Genomic DNA, 20,560 nt, shown 5'->3' on the forward strand with positions numbered 1-20,560 from the left:
CTATTCGAAAATGTTGCAGTGAAATTCTCGTATCGATTTAACTGACATCATTTTGTTGTTGTTGCCCGGAATTTATCGGTGTTCGGCGTCAATTTCGTGAAATGCTATAAAAGAAGATGAGAATAGCACTTTTTTTTCACGCTCTCTAACGTATGGTAATTGCTCTAACACTTGCGGCACACAGCATACACTGGCGTCATTTCAATCAAGGTCATAACTGTATGCACGAGCGAGCGAGCGAGAGAAAAGGAAGAGAACGAAGTGCTTACGATCAAATTAAAAAACTCTGAATTGTTATATAGACACCATGTACAATTTTGAATAAAAACACGCATACATTCAATTATTACGATCGTTATTGTTACACACAATAAATAACCATTAATTGCCACCTATTGATCGAATGAGTATCAATTGACTCTTTTTTAAATGCGATGAAATGATATGGCCGGTGCGCGGTCGTTTTTTCTGTTTTGCATGCAAAAACCAACTTATATCAGCTCTTTCTTTTCATTCTCGTTTTGCGTTCGTTGCGTTTTTTTCAAGGGGGAAAGTACTAAATACGTCTAATACCAGTAATACGATCTAGTACAATAAAACTACCGAAAAATACCAAGTAATACGATTTAGTAATGAGGATTTTTTAAAGCTGACTGAGAGAAACGAGACACATACAAACCGAAATAATTAAAATTCAACGCACACGTTTTTGTTGACACAATTTCATATTCAAACAAAATCTCTACACAAATCAGAAGATGAAAAAATATATTGGACCGAAGTTAGGTTAGATTTTTCCATGTCAAAACTAACAAATTTTGTGTGTTAAAGAAATATATATAAAATCTTGTGCGTTGGCATATTTTTATGACATTTATTCAGTTATTTTGTTCAATTAATATTTTGTAATATTAAAATTGTAAGCAAGAGTGATACAAAAAATATTGTTTTCAAATTATTTTTCTTTCACACAGATGAATATCAGATCGCTTGTGAATGCTCTAAAAAATGTGTAGTACTAAAGTGTATTACATGGTATTTTTCGGTATTTTTATTGTACTAGATCGTATTACTGGTATTAGATGTATTTAGTACTTTTCCCCTTGGTTTTTTTATGTGATTTTACGATTGATACGATCTTAAGCGATCGCGAGAGATGATGCCATTTTTACGTTAATAATTTTCATTCATTAAAAAAAAAAAAAGAGCCACATGGTAAGAGAGAAAAAATCATCGCAATCAATGCCATGCAAAGGCAAAGTGTAATGTCGCTGTTCACGCTTGTCTTCATTTTGGTGATGGATAACGGCATCACTCCCATTAGTCTTCATTAAAATTCTCGCACTTGGTCGGACGCGCTTGCGCTCACATCCCATTTATTGCCGCACAACATGCACAAAGTGCCAGATTCTAGCAAAGTTTGCTTCTGTTAAGTGTCTTTTTTTTGCAATCTTGTTCTCTCTGCCTCTCATTCTCTTCTTTCTTTGTTGTGTTTGCAATTCATAAAAATGTGGAAATGACACAATTAACTGAATTGATTTGCTGTAAACGATATTGTATTTTGTCTGATAAATGTGTGAGAAATGGCAAAAATCGGAAATGGCAAAAATCGGAAATGGCAAATTAAATTGCATCTCAATGGGAATACGATCGATGTGCATTGCGATGCGGGGAAGTGGCAGTCAGAGAGCAAGAAAAATAATAAAACATGTGACGGATGAATGAGCGGTTTGTCTCTTATGAATCTCAGTGTTTACGCATGGAATGCCCCGTCATTCACGTCGAATTCTCTTTTTTTCTCGATTTTTGTAACCTTTTTCAAACTTGTTCACATTTATTTTGCTTCTTGTGCGGAATTTTTTCCGCGTGAAAATGTAAAAAATAAACCAAATTCCGACAGAGGAAACCGGCATCATCATAAATATTCAGCGCAAATATTTAAATGTAAAAAGATTGCTGTTTGAATTGGCTATTGTTCTAGAAAACGGTGTAAGTATAGAAGTTTTTTTCGTCTGAGAAGCGAAGAATAAAAAAAAAACATGTTGAGCCGCTAGTTCAAAAATTCCGTGAAGACAGAAAATCAACAACAATAACATACGAATATATCAAAGTCGTGATTGAATTTACCTCCGTTGCTTTTGTTTTAATTCTAACCTAAATATAATAATATATATTTATATAAAAACACGAAATGAAGCTGCAATGCAATCGGAAGATCACAAGTACTCCGCATTTAGCACTTTTTTCCTCAAGTCAGACATACTTTTTTTTAATGGATTTCATTTGCCCGAAGTTAAATTCATTGTTTTCGCTTCACGTGTATGCTCGAAATGATGGTCGATCTAATCGACGCGCGGCAAACGAGAGAATTAAATGTCAGAAAAAGAAAAGAAAAATTTCGTGGAGATTGATGTCTTTTATTGTGTTCGCGAATATTATAGAAAAAAAAAAATTTAAAAAAATGAACATGAACTCACAAAACACACATGGAATGTTTGAACAATGTGAATAAGTGAAAAAAATGGTGTACTATCAGAAACCAATATTTGTTGTTGTCATCTAACGCAAACAAAGGCCCTATGACTTTAGGTTAAAGGTTTTTTTTGATGAACGAATACCACTAACGAGCAAACGGAGGTATAAAAAAGCACAGAAATGAGGTATAAAGGCGCACACAAAAGACTTTGGACGGGTACGGAACTTGAGATGCCAAGTGTTTTCTATTTGTGTCGTATGCCACGGATTATGACCCCATTGAAATTCAAATGATGCAAATTCAATATCAAAGTCATGATCAAACATCGTACACACACATATATATATAATTCAATAAAGTTAATACACGTGATTTTCCACGTCATCGACATCGACATCGTCTTGGTCGACCACGACATGCTTGTTATGAACAAAGTTTATTCGCAAAATTGTCGGCGGTAAAAATAACGAACGAAGAAAAAAAAACACAAACACACACACCAAAGGAATAAAAGAGCTCCGAATTTATTACAAAATGAAATTGGAGAACAAAAATATTGTTTTCACATTTGATATAAGCGTTTTTGATGGTCTGGCACATATCTTTGTGTCGGCGATTCTATCTTGCGCTCTCCCTCTCTTTTTTCTTCTCTTTTGAACGGTGAAACGGAATAATTTACCGTGATTCGACATGTACCGTCAAATAGATATATTGATTCAGACACACAACTGATAAGAACGAACAACGGATTTACCTGGAAATCACAAAAAATATAGCAGCTCAACAAAAAAAAAAACATCTTTCTTTATATATCTTGCTCATGTCTATTTCTTTATTTAATTTACTATTGCAATTTTTTTCGATTTTATTTCCATTTCTCAATATCAATGGCATTCGATTTTTGAATTTTTTGTCTGCCCATTGCCATTTTTGTTCATTCGAATCCAACGAAAAAATTGCGGTAAAATCAAACTTATTGATTGAAAGAAAGTGAGCGAGAGAGTACAACACACAAAATTATAAGTTGTGATGATGGCTAAAACGGGAATTTTGTAATATGCAAATCATTCGCAAACAAAAATGAGAACTAAATTAAGAAAATGGGCGAAACAAAAACGTGATCAAGTAAAACGCTTGGTCTGTTTGGTTGTTGTGTCGGTTTTTTTTTTCGATGGTCTATCGCTCTCGATGCGCTCTTCCTCTATTCTTCTCGCTCACTCTTTACCGTGTCCACTGATTGTGTGTGCCTTCATCTGAGTGGTTATTCTCTATTCATTGAGCATATTTCCTCGATACAACGCTATCAGTATGTGCACAAATCAGTACACACATGCTATGGCACAACGATTCTTGTTCCGTCGACAGCATTTCACTCGCATGAAAATTATTCGGCCCATTTCAACGTTCTAGTTGTCAATTGCTTGTGTTTTTTTCCATATCAACTACTGCAAACAGGAACTGGGCCAGTCAGCACAATTTCAAGAAATTGACGGCTTTATTTACAATTTTATGAAATTGACTGTACGAAAAAAGAGCCATGCCAATCGAAAGAAATGATAACAACCCCTTTGATAAAATTGATGACAACGGGAGATTTAACTTGGGACATTTTTGGTCCGAACGCTTTTTTCGGAGATGAACCAATAATAATATATTCAATTTAAATTAAAGCTTAACTAGAATAAAAAATATAGCTAAAAACAAACATCAGAACAAAATATACATCTATAGATATATTCTAGAGACCCAAATGATACGATTACATAACTATATGTCTCAATAGCAATGGAAGAATGGTAATGGTGATTTGTTTGAACAAAGCTTGCAATGAAATTAAGTGTCGTAAATGTGTTTTCTCCGTAAGATGAATTTCGGTTGTTTTCTGAAATTCCGAGAAAATGAAACTAGGAAAATACCTCCACAAAAATAGTTTTCTCGGAAATCGTTTCTTTTTTCATGCAGTAAATATATTCTATATTGCAGATATAGGTAGAGAGCACAAACTTCATCATCATGATAATAAATGTGTAGTTCGTCCGAATGTTATTTGACTTCGGTTGAATGCATAAATGACCATTGGTCAAATGATTTGACTGGAAATCGGTGTGGCTTTATTCTGCTTTGTTCGTTCAATAATTAAAATAATCGGACTTAATGCTATTTTCTTTGCATGTGCATTGCATCTAAAGCAATGACATCGTTTGTAATGGTTACTCCGGTGGTTCATTTCATGCTTGACTTAAGTTTATTTTATATTCTCATCTCAATGTGATGCAGACCTTGTACCGGTCCATAATGTTGGATTCTTGTTTTTCGTTCGTTCAACAAATTAGAGATGGCTTCAATTTCTTTTGTGCTGAAGAGTTCTCTCTTCGCGCAAATGCACAACGAGTGCACAATGTTTAACGATCGAACAACGTATTCGATTACGTGTGGGCTTGTATACAAAAAAAATAATACATACACTCATACAAACATTTAAACACAAGTGCAATTAGTTGGAAGCGCACTTCATATGGTTCCATTCTTTTCATATTTAAATCCGAATGAGATCAAATAAATCATAGAAAATTCAGATTATATAGTTTGTTCGAGATTCGATCGCAGTAAAAAAACATATGAGTGCAAATTTGCGCTTATTTCAATGCCAAATGAAAGAAAACCCATTCGATATAGTTACAAAGAAGTTCATCCTCCTGTCAAACCAAAACTATGCAAATTCTCTTGTTCTTTTCTTCTTCTTCTTCTTCTTGCTTTATCCAACGAAAAATGAAACAGAAAACGATGAGATATAACGTGGTACTACTTAAAGTTGTACTGATGCACGTTCTAAATTGCTCACACCACGATGCTCGTATAAAATGAACGACACACAGAAAATTGCAACGACTCAACCAAATACACACCTAAATCAAAATTATGATACAAAATGGTTTATTTTTATTTTCTGCACTCTTTACCATTTATTGCAAACTCAATGCAATTGGCGTTCGGCATGTTTGTCGATGCACAAATTCAGCACAATTGAACGAAAGAAAGATATATTGAAGATGGAGAAAAAGTACTTTTAATGCTTCGCTCATAATCTCTCGTGTGTACATGTGGAGCCGAAACGTGCAAACAAAACAGCATTACACCCAAAACAGACACAGTCTCAATTCAAATCACTTGAATCATGTGCATACAAGTTGAAACATTCACGGCCGCCACTAACGCCGTTGCTGTGGTATTCGTTCTTCCATGATGGAGTGAACACTAAAAACATCGCATCATTGTGTCGTTATCTCGCATTTCAATATTGTGAAAATCAAAACCAAAAATTACCCATAAAATAATATTTGTTTGTACACAACATCCCAACTAGACTATCCCAAAAAAATTACAAGTTGAAAATGTTGAGGTGCTCAAGCGGTTTTCATCGTGGGAACCCAAAACAAAAAGGTTTGTTGACGAAAATTGCTTCTATGGTGGCATATGTACAGTATGACCAACTTTGGTGATTGGTCTCCTTAGAATTTTCATTCAAAAACAATTTCCAAATGAAAAACCGCCTGAGCCCCGCAAAAAGTTTCAACTTGTATTTTGTTGGGACAGTCTAGCCCTCACCGCCGGTGCCGCCACCAATAAAAAAAACAAAAGAGCGATCAGTGCGCACTACAAAATTATAGATACACACGCAAATTATATCAAAACAGCTGCTGTGGCTGCCGATAATGCTAGTGCAATCTCGTGCGCACATCACAAAACACTGCTAACGAACCAACCGATGAAGAAAAATTACACACAAACAAACAACAAGCGACACGGTTAACACGAACAAATCAAAATAAAACCATCTCTTTTACTAGTCGCAAATAGTGCGAGAGGCCTGACGAAATAGAAATCTCTTTTTATTACATCGGATCAGTTGTTTTAATTAGATTTTTACACAAAATTACCATCGATGCAGCTACAATAATAAAATAAAAATCATATGAAAGAAAAAAAATATCAAATACGTTCAGTCAATAAAATCGAATGAAAATATACAAAATATGGACCGACGAGAGTGCAGAGCAGAAAAATATCGAAGATTTCTAATGAGAGACTATGTGGCGGTGCACGATTCAAATATTCAATAACATTGAGCTTCACGTGAATTCGATGTACATGTTTATTGATCATTGCTTTGAATTTCTTTGACTGCGCAGTGCGCACTATATGTAATGAATAAAACAAAAAAATTCTTCATTTATTTTTGAAAAGAGTTTCGAATCATTTTCTCAGCTTAATATGCTAAGTAAGCACACATTTTAGAGAGAGGCGAGAAAGAGAGAGAGAGAGAGAGAGAGAGAGAGGTAGCAGAAACGAGAAGAATCGAAAACGGCGATATACGTTTAATCGAAAAGAAAACAGCAATGCACAAATAACCGAATGGTATTCACTCCATTTTTGGGTGGTCATCGTCAAAACACCATACTTGTGATTTGATGATGATCGAATACCCAAATCAATAAGCATGCTGCGACTATTATCAATCTAATTTTCGAATTTACTTATCTTTCTCTTCCTTTCTCTCTCTTTTATTATCTACCTTAATAAAATTACATAGCGCTTTCGTTTCTAAGAAAGATGAGCACAAGAAAAAACGTCGATTTCATCATCGAACATCAATTTGTATTTTGTCGACCAAATCAGCGCTCTGTTACACGATTTAGCTATAGTGATTCTCTTCGATCAAATAAATAAATACAAAAAAAAGATTCTTCTAATTAAATTGAAATTTGATTGAAAATGGGTCGGACATTGGTAATCTCATCGAAAAAAACAAAATCGTTGATTTTTTTATACACTTCACTGATTCCAAGTCGTTTGACGGTAGTTCGTATTTGACAAATCGAAAATTTGATTTTCTTACGATTACTCAAAACTCTGGCAAAACAACCAAATAATGAAGAAAAAAACCAATAACCAAACCCGATAATTATAGGCACGATGATGAATTTTGTTGGCTTATTTCTTTTCTTCAAACACATAATTCTGCAACGTTTGAAGCCTGGGTTTAGAAATAATTGGTTAATGCACATTTAAGAATGTACACACACACACAAAAAAAACCATTGATTGACTAACTGATTTCACTTCCGATATTACAGGCGCATCCAAAGAAATTGGTACAGCATTGACCCGAGTCTGTTTACGGCATAAAGCGGTAGAAACGCGCATGAAAAGCTTCACAACCGCCATTATGGACTGTCTAATATTGCCATTGCAGGTAAATTATCATTCATAATGAATTGCATTCACGGAAGGAATTCTCTCTCTCATATTGCATGCATTTGGAGAATGAATTTCGAAAGCAATTCAAAATCCAATATCAAATAAAAAAAAAAAAAAGAATATCACCGAATGTATTTGCTAAATTTCATAGGATAAAGTTGAAGATTGGAAACGTCAAGTAGCTGTTATTGATAAGGAACACGCAAAGGAGTATAAACGTTGTCGTGCTGAATTAAAGAAACGGTCAACCGATACGCTTCGTTTGCAGAAAAAGGCCAAAAAAGGTCAATCGGATTCGATACAGAGTTTGGTCGAATCATCAATGCACGATATCACCCAACGTAAAGCCGATTTGGAAGAGGTTGAACGTCGTTCATTACGTGCGGCCATGATCGAAGAACGAACACGGTTTTGTACGTTCGTCAATTTATTGCAGCCGGTGGTGAAAGAGGAATTCGAAGTTATGTATGAATTAGGTCATTTACAAGAGGCTATGGAAACAATAACAAATGTCACAAAAAATCCAAACATTCTACCACAAGCGTCCGAAGAATTAATTCTTGAAACAAAAACATCGGCATCATTTCTCTATCCCGAATCGCCTGGATCGCATGGCTATTCAAATTCGTTGGGCTCACGTAAGAGTTCCGTGTGCTCAATCAGTTCGATAAACAGTAGCGGTTCGAGCAACTCACCAGGAATGCCGTACCAAAGATCTCTTTCGCAGGTCAGACATCTTAAATGTCTTTTTACTTACTGTTTTATGTTATTATTATTATTATTTAACTTTTGTTGTATTTTTTTCTGTTGTGCTTTTTTCCGTTTTGGACTTCTTTCGTTGTATAATGCTTTTGTTCCGTGTTATAAATATATATATATATCCCCAAACACTTGTGCGATGTATATAGTTAATGACACCTGCAATACGTTTAAAACCGGGCGAATCTAGTGATAGTGGCTTTTGCTCATCGCCGGCGCTTACAACACAGGTTTTAGTTTGTTTTGACTTTTTTTAAATTAATTTTTGCGTTCTTTTTTTTTTTTTTTCTACCATTGATGTGTTTAATGTGTGAAGAAAGAGGGTTTCCTATTTTATAGTCAGAGCTTTTGTAAATAAAATCATCAATTTTGCAGGCATCAACAACAACCAATCAAACACATGCTGTGTCTACATGGCCACCACATTCACAGGATCCAGTTACATCGCTCGATAGACCGCATACAATTTCAACAGCATATGAAAAAGGTCATCAACGTCCACCGTTGACCGTGTACACTTTCCAAAATCCAGATGGATCGACCACAACCACCGAACAACAGCATCCAGTTCAAAAATCACCTGCAAACGTTGCATGCCGGCCACCATTACCAGTGGTATGTATTCAATTGAACAATTTCCAGTGCAAATATGAAATAATTGTTAAAAATGCGAGTATAATTAATATTGAAGTAAAAGAGATATTATCGAGTAAAAACTTGAAATATTCGGTTTCCAATTCATCTCGGATCAAAAAAGATTACGGGGCGCGTGATTACGGGGAAATTTATTTAAGAGACCCCAGGAAATTGAAAGAATTCCCCCCTCAAAATCCTAGTAAATCGAAAAAACCCCATCAAAATTGCTTAGGAGTCTCTCTCTCAGATGTTTTTACAGGAAGAGGAGAGGGGTTAGTCGGGACCCTCAGAAGCAAAATCTGGGCGTAAAATAGTCTAGTATTAATATAGAAGCTAATAGTCTTCAAAAAAAATGTCAACATCATTAAAATTGCATTTGATATTTTACAGCGTTGTTCGTCATTGGAACGTCCATTATCGTCAACAGCCGGAGCTCGAAATCAAACAATGCATAACATGAGACAGTCACCATCACCATTGCCAGCGCACATCACAAAAGGTACCACTAAACAATTTGCTACTACAATGAAGCAAAACCAAACAAAAAAACACTTGTCGGTCATTGTCAAGTGCTCATCGGATAAGAAAAAAACGCACACATTGTGCAATGTAGTAACCGTAGTCGATGTGTTTCCCGTTCAATGACATGACTGATTATAAATTTTCTACAAGTAAAATTGAAAGCATTGTCTAATCAAACTCACAAGCATTTTGGCATGAATTAAAAATTTGAATTGCTAACTCTAATCTAAAATAATTACTAAGCACCGCTCTTTTTTTTCTTTTTCTTTCTGTTTTTCTCCGTTTATTTTTATCTCGTTCACATGCTATTTTCTACTGATTAAATATGCTGTTTGATGTTTACTACCACTATTACTGCTACTACTGCTAAAACTTTATTACTCCGTGAACTTACCTACTGTTGTGACCTGTGCTGTGTGTCTGTGTGCGCGTGTGTTCTTAACACCATTTTCTACATTAAAACATGTGTAAATATTGATTGAAAACGTACTATGCACACACGTTTCTAATGCCTGTCATTATTATGACGTATTCGAATGGGAAAATTCGCAAATAAAAAAAAATGCAAAACGCCAACATCGATTGCATCAACAGAATATCCAATAATCCAACCGACTTATGTAAATATGTCGGAATTGGCAACGATGGCCGCACTTAAAATCACTAATTCAATCAATCAACATTATCAACAACAAAATCAAGAACCATTAACACCGATCCAATCACATACACCAAATATGCCATTTTCAGCGCAATCACCACAATCGGATTCCTCTTCTGTAACAACGACATATAACAATCTGACCACCACCACAAATACCAACACCAATAATACCAATACCACAAATTCCATGACCACGAATCCAGAATCACCACTGTCAACCGCCACCGATGACACATTATCCCGTCAAGCATCGGTCGATGCGGCGCCCTCATCACTAAATGACTACGATGATTATGTTGTACATGACAATCAAACATTGTCATCGTCCACATCAGGTATTTAATTCAACTTCTTTTTCTTATTCTTTGTTTGCCGTCTTATCTGCGCTTTGGTATTATTCTTTTGTTCTCTTGTGAACGTATCGCTAATCCGACGCAAATTACATCAAAATACACTTTCGAACAGGCATTGATGCAAACCGATCGGATCAAGAGTTTCTTCAATTTTTTTGCTGGTTTTTTTTTTGCCAATTAACTAGTAGTCATTGAAAATTAACACATTGAATATTAAAGAGTAATGTAGAAGAGAGAACGCAGATCTTACTAACACACACAATGTAATTTGTTTTTTATGATTGAACCGCGTGCACTCACTAATATAGCTAACAATTCAATAGGAGTGACTTATAATGACGATGTAGACGATTACAAAAGTACTGGTTCTGTTTTAGAAAAATTATCATTGTTCGAGAAATTGGAGCAGCGTCAAGCTAGTACAGCAGCAGCTGCTGCCGCTGCCGCTGCCGCCGTCGCACTAGCCAAAACGAATTCGATCACATCGAATGCCGGGAACAACGAAACACAGTCGATTATGAGGCGCAATGACGATCTTAACAAATCGATTCGGTCAATCGACAAGGATCCAGGTACGCAATTCCATTCCTCTCTCTATCTCACACAAACTCTACCACCATCTCATCATTCCTTTCAATCCTTCAATGCACTTTTGCCGTTTAAAAATAAAAGTTCATACCATTTTTTTTTGAAAATTAGCAAGAAAGTAAATTAGAGCGCATGAGATGGTTCACATCTAACGTGATTTTAGCCAATATGTTTTGCGTTGTTTTTGATTTTTTGGCAGTAACATAACTAGTTGTAGATGTATACACCTTTGATGTTGTTTTCGCATAAATTTCCACACATCTCTTTATCGGCCGGTGGATAAATCGACGGAGAAAATGTTGCGCTTGTAATTTGGTGCATTTTATCTCACCGCTGCTGCATTACATTTATCGGAATGTTTAAAGTTATTTTTTTATGTAAATAGTTTAGCGTTTTATTTTTGAGATTGAAGTGGTCTTTCGTGAATTATTTTCGAATTGTGTGTTTATGCTGTTTTTTTTTTTGTTTAAATTCTCACTTCATCTTTGTTTGCGTGCCATTTTATTTTAACTGCATGCAATTCGGCACAATCTCACTGTTTAACTGTAATTTTTTGATTCATTTTTATTCTCTGATTTTTAATCGCTTAGTTTTTATTTTGCGACTCAAAAACCGTACAATGCAATGTTTAAGCATCACACTAATATCTCATTAAGACCATTTAGCAATGAATGACCATCGCGTTTATTCTTGGCATGTTGCTGGATTTTTTTTCTTTCGTTGCTGTTTCTCTTTCTTTTGATAATGAGCATATATATCTATCTTATCCAATTGTTTGAACGAAATGAAGAAAAAAGAACGTGTGCGTCAATATGAGAAAAGAAACCGAACTCGGTCGAAATGAATTCCATAAAAATGAGCTACTTATTTTCTTTTTTGTTTGGTCGATTTTTTCTTTAAAGAATGAAACGAACCAAAATATACGGCAATTAAATCGTTTTTTTCTTCTTTATTTATTTATTTTTTTGTTTCTGTTTTTGATCAACTTGTTTCTTTTTTTTGGCGTTTGTTCGCTTTGTTTATCTTTTCATTTTATTTTTTCTTTGTTTTGTTCTTTTTTTTTTCTTTCATTTTCATTCGAAAACAAAAATAAATCATATACATGAACATAATAAAATTAAAAATAAAATCCATAATCATCGGATCGAAACATTTGTGTGCGCTCAAACTTCGTCATCGTTGCGTCGAAAATGTGAAAAATGCATATGGAATACACTGGCTCACTCACTCACTCACTCTCTCTCTCTACCTCTTTCTATCTCCGGCATCATCGCAGGCCAAATGTATGAAGACTCAATTCAGGAGCTAAACAATTTAATTGGCGAATTGGATTCGTTTCAACGCGAACACGAGCAGAAAATGAAGCAAAAACAGCGTGAGAAACAGCAGCAGCAGCAGCAACATCAGAAGCAATCAAAATCGTTGGCCAATGTTCATGACGTGCACAATACAACGGCCGATACAACATTGACGGCATCATCAATAGGCGATGCGAGTGATATTTATAATAATTTTGATAAATTATCGATTGGCAGCAGTGATCCAAATCCATTGATGTGTTCAACGACCACGCATTCGAGTGACATGACATTTGGCAGTGATACAGGCGATTTAACCGATTGTCAAGCAACGACCATGTCGCTAAAATTAAATCTATCAACGACAGAGCATCCACTTATCATGCACAGCAGTACGAATAGCATAAACGGTGGCATGAATGGTACGTCGATGACAAGTACCACATCTAGTTCGAATGGTTCCACAGTCGCTCGACACATCGAACTCATTCCGGACGGTTACAATGTTAGCGACGATTATGTCAAAGAAAATACCGAAATTGTTGTCTTACGGCGCAAAGATAGCCAAACCGATTTGAATAACTGTGGACAAGAACAAATGAGCCCGGTGGTTAGCGGGAATGGAAAAGATGTAGAACGTATTAGTTCGTTTCGGTGTTCAAGCTTTGGTAAAACTGAATCGGCCAGTCCAAATGATGGTAAATCTACATTAAAACGTGGCCTATCGATCACATCAGCCGATTCAATTGCAATGAACAATCGCAACAGAAACGAGTATAATTCAAATGGCATGGCTGTGATGATACACGATCAAGACGTTGTCGATCATGCGGATATTGACAATAATGATAGCGCAACAATAACACAGATGATTCGGCAAAAACCGATCATTGCATCACGACCCGCTTCTTTGTCTGGTTTGTTTTTGAACACATTTTTTATTTTTTTTATTTTCTTCATTTCATTACTTTTCTCTTCTCTTTTCAAATTCATTGGGCTTTTTTCCACCACGTCATTTTCATCAATTGACATTTGTTTTTTTTTCAGTTTTTATTTTTCAATTCATTTTTTTTTTATTATTTCATCGACGAACATTTTCATCAATCCGAAAGAACGACATACACGTTCCTTACATTTTACATTAAAAAAAAAAAAAAACAAATAATTTAAATTAGTCCAATGGTTTGAGAGTTCATTTCACACATTTTGAATATTTTCATTTAAATATATTGATATTGTTTCTTGTAATGTTGCATCCAAAATCAAGTTACACATTTTCCGTAGACACATTGTGTTCTCTGTTTAATTTTGTATATGAATTTCAATTTGAATGAATATTAGTTTATCGTTAGTTGGCTTTTTTTGTTCTATCAAGAAGCTGAATTAATTTTATTCAATTTTATTTAGATGTGCGACTTGTTTAGCTTATTTTATCGTTGCTTCTGAATTTAAAAAATTAAAAATCTCAACAAAAAAATTTTGAAAAATGTTTGGAGAAAGTAATATTGATTGAAATTTTCTTTTCATTCGGAGCAGGTTGCGTGAATCGAAACACAACGAGACGAACAGCAAACAGCGTAAAGCCACCACCGCCAGTTAGACGAAGTTCAAGTGTGACACCAAGTCATCAGCTAGATGTATCACATTCGGTAAATCTAGTTTTTTTCAGTCTTAGCACTAAACTTTATGATACAATACTCTTTCAAAATTCTCGCTGGATTCAAAGGAATAAATGGCTTCTGAGTTCTGACTAAGTGTCCAAAAATCACATCGACAATATCACCTAACAGCAGGAATTTTGAAAAAAAAAGAAGATTGTGTCATATTGTGGATCTTTGGGGTTAGAAATTTCTTAAAATATCTATCGATGATTTGAATGTTAATGTTTTTTCGAACAGTCGTTGCAACCGAACGTCATGAACGCATCGTCCGAAAGTTTACCACCGCCACCCGCATATTTGCTCGATTCAACTGGTCGCACATCACCTGGCAAAGTTGGAGAAACTGTGAAAGCGTTGACCGAATTGAATCACATGCCGGCTAGTCCGAGCGTTTTAAGAAGGAACATAAGTCAAATAAGCCCGGCTGCACCACAGGTACACATTTTAACCACTACTACCACTACCACCTATGTCTGATTCACCTACTGAGACACAATGACAAAAATTGTCAAAATTCTAAATTAATTGAGCACATTGTTTTTTTTTTTCGTTCTGTTTCGTTTTACGCATTTTCGGCCATTATTCGATCGCATATTTTTTTAGACAATATATTCGACCTCAAACCAACAACAATCACCAACACCATCACAACAACAACACAATCCATTTTACGGTAGTAGCCCACAAAGTGACTACTATTCGACCACCAATCAAACCAAACAGTCCCAATCCATTTATAGTACATTACAACCATCACATTCTTCACACAATTCTTCTTCTGAACAATCACCGTCATCACTTCCAATCTATTTAGTGAGTATCGATTTTGATTGGCGCTGTTAAATCACAAGATATCGATGCTTTTAAATACACACCAACATACATGCATTTCACACATTTTATTCACTTGATTTGCTAGATTTCAACATTTTCGATTAATTTACACCATTTTACGCTATTTATTTTCAGTCAACTCGTCAAATTCAAAGTGGCATTTATGCACAACCAAAACATTTAACAAAAGTATCGAGTTTCCGAAATGCTAGTCCAAGTAAGTATACGTAATCGCATCAATTTTTGTGATCGATCTGTTATTTATTCAGCAAACAAACCAAAAAAAAAAACATAAGCAATCACCACTTGTCGTGAAGGCCAGCGTAGGGTTTTGATTTTATTCATGTGTGTGTATGTTTGACAAAAACAAATTATTTTTTGGAATATAAAAAGTTCGAAATTTACTAATTCCCCCCTCGAAATAAGAAAACAATGGTGATCATTTGGAAATCTCATTCGGTTAGTTGAAGTTGCAAATTCACATGTATCTCTTATAAATTCAATTAGATTCTGCTCGAAATCAGCCCGGTACTCGAGTTATTACGCAGTTAAATACAAGTCGAACAAATGATTTGCATCAACAAATTGCACCGCCGACCGCACAAGGTTGTTACACAATTTTCATCTTTTATGCATTTTTCTGAGTTAAAAGCAACCAGCCATCGAATACTATTGCACCATCTGAAAATGTGTCAAGTGCACCAAGCCGATTCGCATAAACGAACGAATGGCGTGTGTGAACTGGATATTTTGAGATGGTTGTTTTAAAAGACGATTTCACTAAATTTCTTTCGAATTTTCTATTCCCCAATTGAAAACGACAAAAAAAAACCGCCCACATTTAAAATTGTAGCAAAGACTACGCCATCATCGCATCCACATTCAAATCAAAAGATTTATGCACAAAGTTCATACCATCATACAATGCAATCACCCTCACCACATAATTCCGATCATACATACCAACAAAATCATGAAGCAAAAGCGCCCAAAACGAAACCCGAACGAATCTATACGAGCGCCAGTGATAGAAATTATCACTATCATTATCAACAACAACAGCAGCAACACCATCACCACCACCAACCACAACAGCAACAGCAGCAACATCATCAGCAACAGCAACAAAACAACCAACATTCAGTACACGGAATGGCTATGTCAAACGATGGTAATACCCTCGATTGCACTTATCCACCAATACACACACGAAGTCACTACCGTGGCACGTTTGAATCGATTGCACAAAGCACTGTGCCGCTTTTTGGTCAAGCGCTTCAATCATGCCATCGGTGATGACCGATTCATTCATTCATACATGCACAAAACCAACCAAAAAAAAAAAAATTTGTTGCGGTTTTTTTAGGGCCATATTCAAATCATCATCATCAACAGCAACAGCAATCACCCTATCATCGTCATTACAATGTACAACAAAAAATTTACGTATCCACGAATCCATTCATTCACACAACGACATCACACTATTCGCCTAGCTATTCGCCGACCAGTTTCGGCAAAGAATCCGGTCCAGTCTATGCAACTTCGCCACCCACATCGACCACAAGTAAAGTGTTGGCCAACAAAACCACTTTTGTTGCAATCGCTCCCTTTTTTTAAACATGTGTGCGTGTGTTGTTTTTTTTTTTTTGGCTTGCAACACTGTCATGGTCAATTTTGATTGAACAAACATTGAAAATGGTCAATTGAAATTTGTTCGACGATCATTTCCTAATATGAGGCTTTTGTGCTTGTGTTTTTTGCTAGATTTGTTCCTCTTTGATTTGACGTCAATTGTTTTACTAAACTTCGCTTTTCAATAAATTTATATGAGGCAATTTTTAAAAGCTTGCATCTTTGCGTCGTTTATTATTCTTTTTATTTCCATTGAGAATTATTTTTTGTGTGATTTCTTCAGTTTCGTGCATTACAAAGATATATATTTTTTATTCCTTTTTCATTTTGTAAATGATTATCTTTTTAACTAAAAACTATTTATTATTTCCCTCGATTTCGCTTTCAAGGCGCCACATTTTGATTTTGTGTGTGATTTTTTTTTTTTTTTTCGATTAATTTGTTTTCGATTGTTTTCGCCCCTTTTTAATTTGCAATTTTCAGTCGCTTTTGATAATTTTGTTGTTGTGCTGTGCTGTTGAACTTATCTAATCAATCGTCTTCGAATTTTCAAACTTAAAAAATACACATATTTTATTAGAATATTTGTTTTGTGTCTCTTTTTCTCTTTGAATTTTGATATATTTTTCGTCTCGTGTCTGCGCTGTGTCCATTTTCCATTTGTTGTTTGTATCACCACAATCACCACCACTACCCGTGTATATATTTCGCTTATGGCCGCGGCTGAAACTCGTACAGACTATTCGTCACCGAATTATGAAACAACCAACAATTCGATTCGAGCCAAATCAAAACTAGGATTTTTAGAAAATTTAAATGCTAAATTAGCGGAACAAAGACTGTCTGGAAAGGCATTTGCTGTGAGGAATATTATCAACAGCAAAGCATTGGTAAGACATGCAAGGCATTTTGCATTTTATAATTTCTTTATTCTCAGAATGATGCTCACAAATCATTCTGACGCAATTATTCTTTTTTCAGTATTTCACTGAACACAAATAAATTGATATCATTTCTCTCTGCACTTGTCAAAATTTTGATTGATTTTTGTTTTATCTTTTGTTCGAAATTCACATTTGTTTGGCTTGCAACGACGATACAATTTCGAAACGAAAATATATATATATATATATATATATATCATTGTCTTGAAAAATGAAAACGATCAAAAAAATCTATGCTGTTTTTGGCGAACGAATTCAGAAAAGAGTTGAAGGTGGCAGAAGTCAAATACCAGTGGCTAATTCAAATAATTATGCAAATTGCGATGAGGTGAGAGAATTTTCAAACACGATCAAAAAAAAAAAACATACAAGAAACATGAAACACTTTGAATTTAACCATTGGTTGTGCTTTTGCGGTAACTGCTCTAAAAAACAATACTTTGGTCTCGGTTGTTTATTTTATCATTTTTCATACATTATAATCACATACCATAATTAACCAGACTAGTACATTGGCTTCGCCGTATACTCAAACATCAACAAATCCATCGCCAATTGCGTGGAATTCATTATCATAAGGGTGGTGTCGTTTATTTTTAAAATTAAATTCTTGAAATTACACACATACTCTGAATATTGGCATTCGAAGTTTCTAAAATCTAAATTGTAAAATTTAAAATTTTAATCCCCAAATAATCTCTTTTAAATAACCAAAATCGTAGAAAAAACAATTAAATGAAAAAAAAAATTGTTTTTTTTATTTAACCACATTTTTTTACACACACTTTCTGTTTTTAATCTTTTTTAACATGTTCCTAACTTTTGATTTCATCAACTTTAAATAAAAATACCAATTAAATATTGATTGTGTTCTAAATTTCCAGCCGGACCCAAGAGTTTGTCATGAATCTCTGATGGATCAAATAAAACGCGGAGCAACACTCAAACGAAATAAGTCCATCAACGATCGCAGCGCTCCGAAAATTTACTAAAAATATATACACATATATAAAAAATCATACGCATAGAAGCTGCGAATATCGTCGCATCAGGAAATAAGAGAAGAGTCCATTGACACTGAAAACCGATCAACACAGAAGATCACCGAAGAAGCAGCACATCATCACCATCGAGTAATCAATACACGGGAAAAGATGGCCAGCGCTAAATTTATATGGTTCTGAAGTGACGCACACAATAATTTCCAAACATTAAGTGGGTTTATATTTTGAAGAAAAACGAAAAGAAATCGTCATTAGCATATAAAACAAAAAAAAAACTTATATAATATTTAAACATCATAAAAATAGACTCATAACATTTCGTATATAAAATTGTAAAAGAAAACCTCACAGCAAGAGTTGCGCTTATTTTGATGTGCGTTTTTATTACACATTTGGCGATGATTTTAATTAAGAAAAACATCCACATGAGCTCATTTGTATCCATATTCTGTGTATAAAATGCTTAGGTTTTTTCACATCTAAAATTATTTGCTTTAATTTGCAGGTCATTTATTCTATTAAGTCTATAATTTTTTTCTTTCATCTTAATTGCTAATAATACATAACGACAAAATCACCATCTAATAATTGTTCAATGAAAGCAAAAAAATCATGCAATTTCTATACTTGAATTGTAATATCGATTAAATTATGACAACAACAACAACAAAATGGGGAAGAAAATAAAGGAAAAGTCAAACATTCTAAAAAAAAACAAGATGTTCTCGCTTCACTCGTAGACATCGATAGGAATGGAGCCGCAAGAATATTTTTTTAAAATACCAAACACAATCGAACTGATCGTTATGAGATTAACAACACGGGAACTGAAACTGTCCACATTTATACAAAAGTCAAAAGAAAATTTGTCCACAAATTATTTTCGAATGCGCTTTGTGTAGGCTTTTTTCATACGAATAGAGAAAACGCGTAGCATTTTATAAATAAAAGCTATTGTCGCAAAACGATTTGGATTCTTTTTTCTCATTTTCCGCATAAAACAATTCAATAAACGAACAATTTGTGTCGAATCAAATAGAGGGGAGAAAACAACGTATTCTTCGTGTTGTTTAATCGTTTATTTCACAAAACCAAGCTCAACAGAAAAAAAACATCGATCATATTGAGTTCATTTAAAGCGTATATTTTATTGACAAAAATAGAAATCTTGACAAAGATCATGATGTAAGTTTACTACAATGAAACGGTTTTTTTTGGAGCGACATCGAACCGAAATAGACTTTAATAAAAAAATAGAATACCGCTAACATTTGAGTTCTATCCCATACAAGGGGCATTTTACTATATGCGAATGCCATTTTATACGGAATATATGAAAATTTTCCTATTCATACATGAAATATACGAAGCAAAGTATATTCATCCGCATCAACATCTATGAAAATTCGTACATTTCATTCGCAACCATTCGCGAATGCCGCATACGTCTTGCTAGATGCGACAAACTGTCGTGTGACATTTGTACATACACATTGCTGTGTTCAGTTTGTCGTGGAAGTTTCAAACACAATGTCATTGTTCTCAACTAAATTTGAAAAACAGTTGAAGAAAAAATACAAGATTATTTGTTGAATATTATTTTAGAAGCCGTATTCGATTCGAAAAGTGAGATTTTAGAAATAAATTCAGATAATATAAAAGAAACTGAAAGTTACGTCAATGAAAATAAAAACCTTTCACAAGGCACCGTTTACAGTGATAATATTACGAGTGGCAAAGATTTATTTACCATTTTAGAAAAATTTCACTCAATATTACCAAAAAAAATATCAATTCGGCTTGATGCTTGAATCTCTGTCACCTAATCTGTCACTTTGACTTTTTGAATGTAAAAATATGACTTTTTATATGCGCCATCCGCAAAATGTGTATGAAACATTCGACACCGTCCGCAAATTTGTATGAA

General features: G+C 34.6%; 1 protein-coding gene across 14 annotated transcripts in view; it reads left to right on the forward strand.

Annotated features, from left to right (window-relative positions):
- LOC116349592 (protein MTSS 2) overlaps nucleotides 1–20,214 on the forward strand; it is a 71,605-nt gene extending 51,391 nt beyond the window's left edge. The window contains exons 5-22 of one of the 14 annotated variants that reach the window (XM_031781096.1): nucleotides 7,612–7,730; nucleotides 7,887–8,462; nucleotides 8,644–8,724; nucleotides 8,870–9,109; nucleotides 9,521–9,629; nucleotides 10,247–10,651; nucleotides 10,978–11,241; nucleotides 12,534–13,472; nucleotides 14,092–14,204; nucleotides 14,454–14,651; nucleotides 14,820–15,029; nucleotides 15,186–15,267; nucleotides 15,558–15,656; nucleotides 15,904–16,221; nucleotides 16,417–16,617; nucleotides 17,424–17,575; nucleotides 17,889–17,957; nucleotides 18,514–20,214. In XM_031781096.1, the coding sequence (XP_031636956.1) occupies nucleotides 7,612–7,730; nucleotides 7,887–8,462; nucleotides 8,644–8,724; nucleotides 8,870–9,109; nucleotides 9,521–9,629; nucleotides 10,247–10,651; nucleotides 10,978–11,241; nucleotides 12,534–13,472; nucleotides 14,092–14,204; nucleotides 14,454–14,651; nucleotides 14,820–15,029; nucleotides 15,186–15,267; nucleotides 15,558–15,656; nucleotides 15,904–16,221; nucleotides 16,417–16,617; nucleotides 17,424–17,575; nucleotides 17,889–17,957; nucleotides 18,514–18,621 (4,283 nt within the window). In that variant the 3' untranslated portion in view covers nucleotides 18,622–20,214. The remainder of the gene's footprint in view (nucleotides 1–7,611; nucleotides 7,731–7,886; nucleotides 8,463–8,643; nucleotides 8,725–8,869; nucleotides 9,110–9,520; nucleotides 9,630–10,246; nucleotides 10,652–10,977; nucleotides 11,242–12,533; nucleotides 13,473–14,091; nucleotides 14,205–14,453; nucleotides 14,652–14,819; nucleotides 15,030–15,185; nucleotides 15,268–15,557; nucleotides 15,657–15,903; nucleotides 16,222–16,416; nucleotides 16,618–17,423; nucleotides 17,576–17,888; nucleotides 17,958–18,513) is intronic. The other 13 variants (XM_031781097.1, XM_031781098.1, XM_031781101.1 and 10 more) reach the window with 13 other exon arrangements.
- The last annotated feature ends 346 nt before the right edge of the window (nucleotides 20,215–20,560 follow it).

This window comes from Contarinia nasturtii, unplaced genomic scaffold, assembly GCF_009176525.2.
Source record: "Contarinia nasturtii isolate CC-2019 unplaced genomic scaffold, AAFC_CNas_1.1 Cnas_scaffold_2934, whole genome shotgun sequence".
Classification (NCBI taxonomy): Eukaryota; Metazoa; Arthropoda; class Insecta; order Diptera; family Cecidomyiidae; genus Contarinia; species Contarinia nasturtii.